The sequence below is a fragment of the Odontesthes bonariensis genome, chromosome 1 (assembly GCF_027942865.1).
Source record: "Odontesthes bonariensis isolate fOdoBon6 chromosome 1, fOdoBon6.hap1, whole genome shotgun sequence".
Lineage (NCBI taxonomy): Eukaryota > Metazoa > Chordata > Actinopteri > Atheriniformes > Atherinopsidae > Odontesthes > Odontesthes bonariensis.
In genome coordinates this window covers 6,104,575-6,117,958 of record NC_134506.1, presented here as the reverse complement: position 1 = coordinate 6,117,958, position 13,384 = coordinate 6,104,575, and the positions used below count along the sequence as shown (strand labels likewise).

At 39.8% G+C, this 13,384-nt stretch overlaps 1 protein-coding gene across 3 annotated transcripts in view; it reads right to left on the bottom strand.

Annotated features, from left to right (window-relative positions):
* The window catches only part of efl1 (elongation factor like GTPase 1), a 133,493-nt gene that overhangs the window by 102,599 nt on the left and 17,510 nt on the right, over window positions 1-13,384 (bottom strand). For 2 of the 3 annotated variants that reach the window (XM_075467914.1, XM_075467998.1), the window contains exons 10-12: window positions 12,870-13,006; window positions 11,960-12,082; window positions 4,415-4,514 (exon numbers count right to left, since the gene is read on the bottom strand). The exons of the other annotated variant lie outside the window; for it this stretch is intronic. In XM_075467914.1, the coding sequence (XP_075324029.1) occupies window positions 4,415-4,514; window positions 11,960-12,082; window positions 12,870-13,006 (360 nt within the window). The remainder of the gene's footprint in view (window positions 1-4,414; window positions 4,515-11,959; window positions 12,083-12,869; window positions 13,007-13,384) is intronic. 3 annotated transcript variants of the gene reach the window in all.

Sequence of the window (13,384 nt, the reverse complement as noted above, 5' to 3'; positions counted from 1 at the left end):
TAGGTGCCCTAACCTCTCCACAGTGCGCAGTGTTAAAGCGCCTCTCCTGTTCGGTGTGAGGGTGCGCGGTTGAATAATGAGCCATCACTCTTCCAATTACGGAGTTGTACTTGTTTAATTTATTTAATTTGCGTTTATGTTTATATTTATGTTGAAGTCAAATAAAACATGGGCCTTCTTTGAAGTGATAAGTCTGTAATTTTAACCAAGGGATTTGTTGCGACTCATAAGGCACGCACTAGTGATGCTGCTGTTTATGTATGCTATTGCAGTCACCGCATGTCAAAATGGAAAAGTGCGTACACGGCCTCAGACCTGTCGTGGCGATTTCATCTTTCCTGCGCTCACGATGGATTTGATAAATGCCAACCTTTGCGCAGAAAAGAACGTACACACGACCTACGCACGTTTTTCGTCTTACGCAAGTTTGATAAATGAGGGCCACTGTGTCTGATGTGGGCCTGTCTGATCATTCCTGTGTTTTCTTTGAGAGTACGATTTCAGTGCACACAAATGTCTCAACAGCAGTGATCTCAAAACAGTGTAGAACTGAAAACAGTAGTGAGATCTTTAACCAGGTCTTCTCTTTAAAACCTGCCCTGTCTGGGGATTCAGTCAATGAGCTCGTCAGTAGCTTCAATGCTAAAATGTTAAATGTTATGGATACTATTGCTCCCATTTAGGTGAGGGTTATCTCTGGAAGGAAGAAGTCTCCATGGCGAAATTCCACACTGGTGAAAAATGGGAAAAGAGAGTGTTGGAAAGCTGAGTGCAGATGGAGAAAAACCAATCTCCAGGTTCATTATAACATCTATAAAGAGAAAATTCACTCCTATAATTTACAACTGAGGAATGCAAGAAAGTCCTACTTCTCTGACATTATCACCAAAAACAGTCATAATGATCGGGCCTTATTTGCTACAGTTGACAGGCTAACAAATCCTCCTGTGTTAGTGGCAACTGAACTTCATTCCACCATGGCCTGCAATGACTTTGCCAAATTCTTCAGACAAAATCCAAAATATTAGACAAGCAGTTGGTACATCAGAAGCAGGCTCAGCATTTGTACCGTGTCCACCGAAAACCGATTTAAAAACCATGACCTAGTTTCAATCCATTAACAGCAAAGACCTGGAGGACATCTTACGTCAGCTGAACTCCTCCTCTTGCTGTTTAGACATCCTGTCAACAGGTTTTTTTAAAAAGGGTCTCAAAGATTTTAGAGTCAGACCTGTTACTGATTGTGAACTTGTCTTTAATGTCAAGTGTGTTTCCAGAGCCACTAAAAACAGCTGTAATTAAACCTCTGCTGAAAAAGGACAATCTTGACCAGACACAAATGAACAACTACAGGCCCATCTCAAAACTCCCATTTTTAAGTAAGTAATTGAAAAGGTGTTTTTCAACAGCTGAATTACTTTTTTAACTCAAAATAACTGCTGTGACACCTTCCAGTAAGGTTTTAGACAGCACCACAGCAGCAACTAAGACTGTTCTGACCAAAGTGTTTAATGACATATGTCTGAATACAGACGGTGAAAAAAAAAATGTCAGTCTTAGTTTTACTGGATCTCAGTGCTGCATTTGATACAGTTGACCACAATATATTACTCAAACGACCGGAGAACTGGACGGGTCTTTCCTGAAATATACTAAACTGGTTCAAAACATACTTAGAGAACAGGAAGTACTTTGTGTCAATAGGTAACTTTACATCTGAGCAGACAAGAATCACATGTGGAGTTACCCAAGGTTCCATCCTGGGACCTCTTCTTTATAACATCTACATGCTCCCACTTGCACAGATTATAGAAACCAACAAAATAAACTACCATAGCTATGCAGATGACGCGCAGATATATATTACAATGTCATGAGGAGACCAAAGCCCTCTACAGGCTCATGGTAAATGCATTGAAGAGATTAATGACTGGATGTGCCACAACTTTCTCCAGCTAAACAAAAACAAAACTGAGGTAATTGTCTTTGGAGCCAAAGAGAAACGATTACAGGTCACCACAGAGCTTCAGGCTACCTTTACACGGAAACGATCTGAAACCAAAACGCAAAAGTGGCGTTTCGTTTTCACTTTTAAATCTGCATTTAGACGAGCGTTTTAGGGTGAAAATCTGCGTGCATACGGAAACGCAAAAGTGTGTGACGTTTCATATCTATCGATGCAGTAAACACGCCAGATGGCTAGGTGGCAACACTACCAAGTCATTTCTATGTGACGAGAAACGCAGTTTTGCGTTTTCATCCTTTCCACGGTGGCGCGACAGTGGAGCGTTTTCAAGAATTCCACTCTGGAGGGCGGTTTCACTTTTTTGCGTTTTCATGCCCCCTAAACGCTGTTACCATCTAAACCAGGGGTCCCCAACCACCGGGTCCGCGAGACATTCCAAACCGGGCCGTGAGGTTCGGGGGGGGGGGGGGGGGGGATTTTTTTTTTTTTTTTTTTTTTTTTTAAAAAGACATGGAAATCGGGAATTCTTTCATTTCACTCGCTAGATTCTATACTTGGAAACTGCATAGATTGCATTATAGGAGGCCGATTGTGCACGTTTATTTTTTTCAATGATGACTGTCTGTCTGTCATCATATCCTAATTTGTAAAAGCATCTGCTAAATGTAATGTCTGTTGAACGTAAAGTACAAAAAAAAAAAAAAAAAAAAAAAAAAGTATCTCTCCCCCCCCCCCGACCGGGCCGCGGGAACAAATTGCAGAACCAAACCGGTCCTTGGTGCTGAAAAGGTTGGGGACCCCTGATCTAAACGATATAGTGCATCCGCAAAAAGGTTTTGCTTTTTTACCCGTTTTCGTTTCCGTGTAAAGTGCCCCTCAATCTATAAACCTAAAAACTACCAACCAGGCCAGAAATCTGGGTGTAGTGATGGACTCAGACCTAAATTTGGAAAAACACATTAAGGCAATAACAAAGTCAGCCTACTATCACTTTAAGAATATATCAAGGTTAAAAGATCTGATGTCTCAAGAGGACCTGGAAAAACTAGTCCATGCATTCATCTTTAGTAGGCTTGATTATTGTAACAGCATCTTTACAGGTCTACCTAAAAAGTCAGTTAGACAACTGCAGCTCATTCAGAACTCTGCTGCTCGATTCCTCACTAAGGCCAAAAAAGTGGACCACATCAGTCCAGCTCTGAGGTCTTTACACTGGCTGCCTGTCCATCAGAGGATAGACTTTAAAGTTCAGATGCTGGTCTATAAAGCTCTGAATGGTCTAGGACCAAAATACAGTGACCTCCTGACCTAGTATGAACTTTCTAGACCCCTCAGGTCATCTGGATCTGGTTTGTATCAGTTCCCAGAGTCAAAACCAGACATGGAGAAGCTGCATTCAGCTTCTATGCTCCACATGTCTGGAGCAAACTCTCAGAAAGCCTCAGATCAGCTGAAACACTGTATTTAAATCCAGGTTGAAGACATCTATTTTCAGCTACATTTTAATAAAGCTCCAAATATGAAGCTTGAGTTTCAAAACTTAATCATATTTTAACTTCTGATTTTATCTATTGATACAATCAATATCAATAGAAATAAACAAATATACAAATAAACTTGCCTTACTGAAAGGCTGTGTGGTCCGATGAACTTCTCTGTGCCTCGGTTTGCTTGACGAGGCCTTTGTTATGACACAGCTGAAGTATGTAGCGCTTTTGAGCTTGTTTATCGCGGAAAAACAACCGATTTCTTATATTTTCCAAATTGACTCCGTACAGTTGCATTGGCTGCGTTTCTAACAAAACACTTCAAAATAGCCAACTTCGGAATGCCGCGGTCTTTCGGAGAAAGGCTCATCACCCATATAAATTATGTGGCATGACCATGTGATGCTCAAATTATCATTTTACGCCGAACCATTCCTTTAATTCAGTAACATTCTGGGGGCTGAATGGAAAGCTGCTTTCACTGCTTCACATGGACTGCTCTGAGGAATGTTGTTTAAATAGGGGTGAGAAGACAGCTTTTGTGCTTAAGCTATACTTTGCCTAAAGCATGTAAAAATTTCTCTGCCAGTTTGTTAAAAAGAAAAAGAGCATAATATTCCTCCATTAACAACAACAAGGAAGTAGAAAATACATGGCACTAGCAGCATCAACTGATCACGCTGTCGGTAAACACACGTAATCATGTTTTATCATGTTATCTTAAATTGATATCAGATCAACTTACATTCATGTTCTTTGGCCCTTACTCCAACCATTATTAGTACTTGCCTAACCCTGACCTTCCATTTAATCTAAACTGCACTAGTCTTTTTACCTAACCTTAACCTTTAACTGAAATCTAACCTATATCAGCTATAAATTCAATTAGCTAAAATCTAAATATTTGTTGTATGGGGCCTTTCATTAGATTTACAACATGAATAATAAAACTAAACATCACCTCTGTCTATACTGCGGCAAGGCCTTGGTTTCCACAGCAAACATCTTGGATACAAAGATGATGACAGGAGCATTATCCACACTGGAACACTGGATTAATGCTGAAAAACACACAAGTGGTGAAAATTATCACATCTGAAATTTTTACACAGGAGCCAGAAAAAAAAAAAACACTGAACAACTTTTAAGGGTTTTTTTTGGCTTTTTCCAATATGAAATAATGAAATACCACCTTGTATAATGGGTAACCTTGGGTAATATGTAATAAAAAAAACAGAATGCAATGATTTACAAATCATTTAAGAAGAATAGAAAAATACTTTATTCATCACCCAGTGGGGAGAATTGAAAGTACTGTAATTAACTGAAAATAGTGCAAACATACTAAATGTTTGAAAATATTGTTTTGTTATTCAAAAACAAAATGGATGTTCAATATTAATTTGATGCTACTAGCATTAAAAAAAGCTGTGACACTGAAATAAATTTCCCAACTTCTTAAAAAAGTAACTGACAAAACCAATGCTAATTTCACAGCAAAAAAGTTTTACCATGCTTGCTTGATATAGGATTTCATCAGCTTAACAAGTCATGGCTCCGTTTGTTCCATTTTACACTTCATAATGTGCAAGATGTTGTCAAGAGGGTGATGGGTAGAAATACTCATGTAGTAAATGGTGCCCTCAGATGTGAGCGTTACCCATTCCGTGTGCAGAAATGTGCCTCCGTATAATCATGATTACTAGCTTTAAACAAGCCAGATAATCCTTTTCATCTTTAATCCAAATGCCATGACATCCATGGTCTTCAAAAACAATTTCATCAAGTCACTATTGTTCGATACAAAATTGAGCTGGCCCTTTTGAGTCTCGTTCAGCATGAGTGATCTGTCCCCAAACCAATTTGGTTGTGTTGGTCTAGGTTTGAGAAGCTCTTTGGTTTTTTTTCAAAATTTTTCTAGAGAATTACAGTTTTTACTAGTGTCATATGCCACATGGAAAAATGTTACATTGGAACATGTCTATTGACATGAAATTCAAATTCAAAGAAATTCAAAAACATATTAATCCTCAAAAGGAACTATAAAGTTGTTAGTGTTGATATTATTATTGTACATCAATCTTACAATTGTTGTACATAAGAAACGACATAAAGCCAGTCAGGGAAAGAGACCTCGCCTGAAATAGGGAAATCTCGGCACCCACTGGAGCCCCACCTGGTGGCCAAGCCCAAAGAAGCCACAGGGTGCCACCTCCCTGTGGGCTCACCACCTGCAGGAAGAAACACTGAGGTTGGGTGCAGTGTGACCAAAGTGGCAAGCAAAGGCAGGGGTCTGGCTATTGGCTCTTGGGATATGAAACATCACCAGTGTGTGTGGTGGTACAGTATCAACTAGATAGAGTTCGGCTCAACTCCACACAAAGTAATGAGGGTGAACTGGCAGCATCTGGTGGAGGCTTGTGTCCAGAAGATCTTCAACAAATACCTTCAGGAGAGTTTTTCCAAAAGTACCAGATGAGGTATGAACATGGAATCGGAATGAGCCATATTCACAGCCTCCACTGTGGATGCAGCTTCCAAGAGCTGTTGTCAGATGGACATTGGTACCCGTCGTAGCAGCAACCAGAAGATCTGCTGTTTAACACTGGCACCAGATGGCGTCAGGCTGAACAAGTCCTTTCTGGCTTGGTGGTCTCAGGGGTCACCTGCTGAAAGGTTTTGAATGTCCAAGAGGGCCGCAGAATTTGTGGTTTCAGAAGCTAAAACTTTGGCGTGGGAGGACTTCAGTGAGGACATGCAGAGGAACGTTCAGTTATCCTCAATACAGTTCTAGCAAACATTTTGTCAACTCAGAAAGGGAAAGCAGGCCTTATCCCAGGTTGTGCTTAATCTTGGTAGAGAGGTGCCAACCCAAATTTGGGATACTGTCAAGCGGGTTTTTGAGAGAAAACTCAATGAACTACGCAAGTAAGAAAAGCACTTAGCACTGGTTTTATATAAAGCACAACTGGCCTCATACAAGGTTGCAAACAGAATTGCTCAGAGCAAGAAACCACACAAGACTGCAGAAGAGCTCATATTCCCTGCAGCCAGAAATATGGTGTCAAAATGATTGATGAGACAAGCACTGCAAAATTGAAAGCTGTACCCACGTCCAGTGACATTGTTGCAAGACAATGTTTGCTATTCACAGCAACGAAGACTGCCTGCTTATTTCTTATGTTCAATATGTGAACTTAAAATCACTAAGTGAGGATGTGCTGTTCAGAAAATATGTTGCAAACAGAGTCAGAGCTTTGGAAGACTTTAACCTTACCCTAACAGACGAATACCTGACAGAACATGGGCTAAAACGAAAGAACTGTGTGGGTGTTCAAGGACTTGCAGGCACTAATCAAGTGCCAAATGCCCTGTGGTCATACTGCAACATACACAGAGAAGTGTGAGCAGCAAGAAAGTTGAGCCCAGAACTAAATGAGTTTATAACTGACATTATAAGCTGAGTCAATTTCATAGAAAAAGACAACTGAAAGCACAATTTTTCTCTTTTCTCAGTGCAAAGCTGGAAAGCTCTCACAAGATGAGGCGTTATTGCAAGTGTTTGAGCTCTGAGAGGAAATTCAGGTGTTTTTGGTGGAAAAAAATGCATGTATGAAGTTGCAGCCAAGTTAGCTGATAATCAGTTTATGATGAAACTGCTATATCTTAGCAACATATTTTAATTAAGTCTCCAGCTTTAAGACAGACACCAGTATATTCCTCACCTATCAGACAAGAAAAAGTTCACTCACTCGAAACCTTCAGATGTTGGGGCAAACTCCTTGAGAGGGGAAATATTGGCTCCTTTTAGAATATGATTAAAGTTGTTGAGAGTGCTTCCACACAGTGATTTCATGTCTCAAGGAACACATCTCTTTCCTGAGGGGAGTGTCTCAAAAATATCTCTCAAACAGTGCTCAGTATGACTTGGTGAACGATCCCTTCAATGCCGTAGCACTTGATGAATTCAGCACTGCTGAAGAGGAACAATTTATATAGATGACGCCTGACTCCTCCCTGAGACTGAAGTTTGCATAACAGACACTGAGTGAATTCTGGATTATTGTGGAAAAGGAGTATTCACTAGATGGGCGGAGGGATGTGAGTATTAGGCTTCCTCTCACCACTTCCAACCTACAACCAACTCCTCTTTCCCATCAAATACCTGCTCTTTTTTTACACTGACTGAACTTTATTTGTTATTGTTTTGGGTACAGTGATAAGCACCAGAGCCCTTAAAACTTAAAACTTTTTTTTAGTACAAATATAACTAGATTTGTTGCTTTGAAAATATGTTCTGTAGATAACAGGCTCACTCCAGTCACTACTGTGATAGAGACTGGATATTTGTTGCCAAATACTTGCTTTTGTTCTTGTGATCTGATTGCACTCCCTTGTTGTTCAATAGATCTGTAGTGAAAAAAAAAAAGAGGTCATCAAAGCCACTAATTCTGCGATAATATTGAGCTCTCAAAATGTGTTAGTTGTTTACCTTTAAAAAGATTTAACTTTATTGTTATTGTTCTGAAAAGTTAATTCAGCATTGCATTTTATTGATGTCGGTTTTTGAAAAAGCACTGACCGATGGAGCAATGTAGAGAACAAATGTCAATAAAACTGGTCGACAAAGTAAATTTTTTATTGACACAACAAATTACTTGGAGAATATGAAAAAGGTCTAAGTTAACACCTGACCCATTTTGTTGTACTTTTTGGGGGGAAGTGGGGCCAGGGTATGTTTCTTCCAAAGAAAGGCATGGCAGATAAAGCTTGAGAGCCACTGGTCTAGGGGGATGTATAAAAAAAAAAAAAAATCTGAAATACTATAATGATGGATACATGTACAAGTGGTCTACTAATCATTTAATGTCATTGAGTGCAATTGCTTACTAGATATTGACTTCATAAACACCATTTTGAAAATGAATTCTTTACAAACTATTACATTGATGGCAAAAAAAAAACAGTCTATATATTGTCACAATCAGTTCTAAATACTTCAAAACAGTGGGGTTTAGAAGCAAACTATAACTCCAGCAATCTTTCACCAATTCTGATAAACTGAAAAATCCAAGTTATCCGGTATAGGGCTGACTTTTTCAGCTTTGTCTACATAGGCATTTTCTTGATTCTATCTGAATTAACTGCTCCTTCATACACATCTGATTTGGTTAGAACCTGAAAATTGCCACTTCAGGATACATTTCTTCCACAAGGATCTTAAGAGACAGGAGTGCATCTGGCCACATAGTGGTGCTGTATTAAGGCTTAAAATATAATTTTGAAAGGCTACACTCTGTATTCCATGAGCCAAAATGACTTGATATTTGACATGTGCCTAGCTCAATATTCATCCATCCATCTTCTTGAGCTATCCAAGGTCATGAAGTCAGAGAAAAACCTAGACATCCCTCTACCCTGGCAACGGGGGGGGGGGGTTCCAAGGTGTTCACAGGCCAGAAGGAATGTTTAATTCCTCAACCAAGTTGTGGGTCTGCCCCAAGTGTTGCCAAAAACCTCCAGGCTAGATTCTACTAGGAGGCATCCTAATCAGATGTCAGAATCGAAGCAGCTGACTTTTCTATGCAGATGAGCAACAGCTCAACTCCAAGCTCCCACTGGATGTATGACCTTCTGACCTAAACTCAAAGGGTGAGCCCAGCCACCATTCTAAGGAAACTAAATCTAGTCGCTTGTATCCACAAACTTGTTCTTTCTCAACTGATTCAAGTTCAGTTTCAACATCTGTTGTTTTTGTACCGTTTCTGCTTAAATATGATTTATCTGCAAACCACTGCATTCTGTCGGACACATACTGTATGGACTGAGTGGTGCTGGGAAACACCCCGTCAAAAAGTTTTACATGTCGATTACCCTAAAGTGAACCAGTTGCCTGGCTGTGCTATCTCTTATTATGGGTGCCAATGCCAAAGGCATTAGACACACATCTTACTCCTGTGCCAGACTCTTATTATTCTGTTTCCGCCCTAAAGTTCGGCGACTAACTAGTCTGGCAGCGATGGTCCCACCGACATAAAAAGCGCACCGTTAGGTGCGCATTGATCGGGAATAGTGTGCAAAGACTTTTCTCTCTCATTAGTCAAAAGGAATTCCCGCAAAATGGGAAAATTTAAACAGGGAATCCTCATCAAAAAGTTTTAAAAAAATGGCGATTTTGGGCCTTAACGAGCTTGAAAAAGGCATTTTTAGAGGCCTTATAACTCAGCCATACAGCATAGCACAGACCTCATTCAAAGTTTGTAAGTGACACGAGAGTCTCGGCTTTAACTGAATCGAAGGGTTTGAATATATTTAATACGGCTTTGACACGACGGCAGTTTACGTTTGAGGGTGCCAAAATGTCAGGTCGCGCGTCTCACGCACTCACTCTAAAAATCATTAATCACGGATTCGTCAAACAAAACTCTCTCATGTCTGAAATATCTGGCCGATCTGGACAAATTTTATCACAAAACGTAGGTATTTTTGTCCTCTTTCACACAATGTCACACTCATTGACCTCTGCCACACAGATTTATCACAAATTGCCTCTGAGCGCAAAGTGCCGTCTCTCAAATCCATTATAAATGGCTAAAATCCTCAAATCAGTGTTTGAATATGATTTTAAAACTGCCATTTAAAACGAGCCCGAGGGGGTAGCCGAATGAAAATTACACCGCTGGATTCGGCCGTCCCTTGTGGCGCTCACGGTACAAAAATGATTCGGATACGATCTTTACTTTTCGAGTTGTGACCGTTTGTTCGAGAAAGTAGGCGGAAATCAGAAATGCTCCATTTTTAACAGGGACAAGTGTGTGTCATTTTCAGCACCTGTCAGTTGGAGCTGCGCTGACGAGCTGTCTCCTAGCAACAAGCTTAACAGCCTGCTAAGGGCTGAGACAGAGACTGCTTAGGAGGAAAAAGCCAAGATGGAGCCTTTCTGGAGCCATATTGTGCCTTCCAGATGCCTTATCCAAGTACCCACGATGCATTGGGAAAATGCATTGAAAAGCACTTAACATTAAGCACTTAAAGCAATACTATGTAACATTTCTACCTTAAAATAACAGCTTGAAAAAAATTGTGCGGCTAGAATGAGTTTTAATATTACGATTGGCCTGTCTCCTATGCCCTTCGGGGGTCTGAGTTGGAAAAACTGCGCTATGTAACTTTGCTGGAGCGGCCCGGTGGCGGCCCGGTAGCGGCCCGGGAGCTGAGCGGAAGTACTTCGACTTACTTTCTGGCACACCTACCGCAAAAACAAATAGACCCCTCTCACGCTCCCAGGTACATTTGATTACTCTTACCTTCTCGGTCGACATAGCTTGCACCTTCTGACTCCTCGCCAGTTCGTCAACAAACGTGAAAGTGAAAGGGTGTTGTATTTACGACAGTGTAACTGTACATTACCTCCAAGCCTGTAGGGGGAGCTCCATAGTGGGCTTTTTGAGAAGTTACATTGTATCGCTTTAAGCTTATTTAAAATGGCATAAAAACTGTTTTTTACACCGGACCTTGATAAAAATGACAAATGTCTCCCCCATTTAGGGGCTGGCAGAAGCGCAAAATTGAATTGGAAAATCGATTGAAAAGCACAAAATGAGGCCATTTTGAAAATGCCATTAAAGCTGTATTTTAACCAGGACCTTGATAAAAAATGACTAAACTGTCTTCATCAGACCTCTCTTAGGAATTTTGGGTCTCGCAGAGACCCAAAATTCAATGGGAAAATCGATTGAAAAGCACTTAACGAGCCCCAAAATGCATTTAAAAATGCTAAAAAACTGTTTTTTTTTTATAACTGGACCTTGATACAAATGACATGGCTGTCTACAGCTGACCTTTCTTTGGAATTTTGGGCCTCGCAGAGGCCCAAAATTCAATGGAAAAATCGATTGAAAGGCACTTAACGAGCCAAAAATGCCAAAAAATTCCCTGTTTTGGAGGCCTCATAACTCAGCCATATGAAATCACAGATACCTCATTCAAAGTTTATATGGGACAGGAGACTCTCAACTTTATAGGGTTTGTTCCAGGAATATGCATCAGGATTAAAACTCACGGTTATAGTAGAGAAAAAAAAGACACTTTTGCCTAAATGCCAGAAACTGCCCTATTTTGGAGGCGTCATAAGTCAGCCATACGACATCGCAGAGACCTCATTCAAAGTTTATATGTGACAGGAGACTCTCGACTTTAACTTAACATTAACAAACTTATCGATTGGGCGGGCAGTAGATTGGCACCCATCAAAATTTCTTCAGGAATTTTCTAGTTAGAATGTACTGCTGTGATGTTGTCATGTTTGATTATTTCTGTCATGAAAAACCAATAAATAGTACAAAAAAAACATTGCATTCTGTTATTTTCACTTTACATAGCCTCTCTGATTTTTTTAGAAACAAATAAACAACATTGTACTTAATTGATCCTTAGGGAAATGTGTAAAAATGTTTGTTTGCTTTAAATTAAACAAGACATCAAATAAGTGAGTGTGTGTATGTACCCATTTTCAGTTTTTGCGTCTGGTCAGGTAGCGAGTCAAATCGATGCGCTCCAACACTCATCAGTCTCTCCACCCTCTCTGCTGTCATGTCTAAGGGACTGGGAAGCTTATCACAAACCATCACTGTAGTACATGTCAAAGAAAACTGAAAACAAAATTACTAAAGATCTTAAAGAATGATAAACTGAGACAGTAGAGTAAAAGTTAAAAAAAAATTGTAAGCAGAGGTGGTACACATTTTATATCCTACTTTTCATATTTTATTTGTTCAAAATAAGACTACTTCCTATCTCACGACAAAACATGGCAAATGGTTGGTGAAAATTCTGACTTTGAATCTGCTCACATCATGAAGGGATTTAACATATTCTGAAAAACTTTAAAGTGTAGACAGTCTTGTTGGAGCAGACCCTCAATATTTAAAACAGTTACACTCTCTGTTTTTAGTGGGTGTGGCTAAGGCGATGATGGGAGGTTGGAATGTAGAGCTGTCAGAAAAGGACCTTGATTATACCTGAAAAGTCTGATACACTTTCAAACCAAAATGGATGATTTTGGGTTGGGTTTAGGCTATGGCTCAAAGACAATTTTTTTTCTTCATTCATTGGCATGTTTAAGTGTGTGCCAATTTTAAGTAGCAAATGAAAAATCTCATGCCTTTTCGGGGCATGTTTAGGCCCCCACAAATGTAGAATAAAAGCTTGCATTTAATTTGGCCTTTGCACCACCTTTGGTGCTCAGGTCTAAACACTAAAGCTAGAAATACATTAGATCAATAAGCCTTCACTTGCCTTCCTTGCATTGGGCATAATAAATAAAAAATTTAAAAACAAAAAAACATGGAAACTTTTGAAAACAGCAGACGCCGTTTAAAAGCTAAGGTTGAACAAACATACACATCAAAGGATACATAGGACAGCCTGCGACACAGGTAACCACTGGCTGCAGATAGCAGACAAGAGGACTTTTGGGTCAGAATGACGCAAATCCCTCGGTGCCACCTTTATCTCTAGTGATGACACAACTTTTTCCACTCTATCTTGGTCTCTGATTAAAAAAAGATACAATGCATATCCTGACAAAGAGCCTGTGTAACAATAACAGCATAAGGTTCTGATCTGCTGGCCTTTTTGACGGCTTCTTTTTTTCACATATTTTCACATACATATATACATACATTCCTCAAAAAATAAAGGGAACACCTAAACAACACAATGTAACTCAAGGTCAATCACACGTTGTGAAATCAACCTGTCGAGTTAGGAAGAAACACTGATTGTGAATCAATTTCACCTTCTGTTGTGCAAATAGAACAGACAACAGATGGAAATGAGAGGCAATTAGCAAGACAATCCCTATAAAGGAGTGGTTCTGCAGGTGGTGACCACAGATCATTTCTTTGTTCTCATCCTTGATAACAACAAC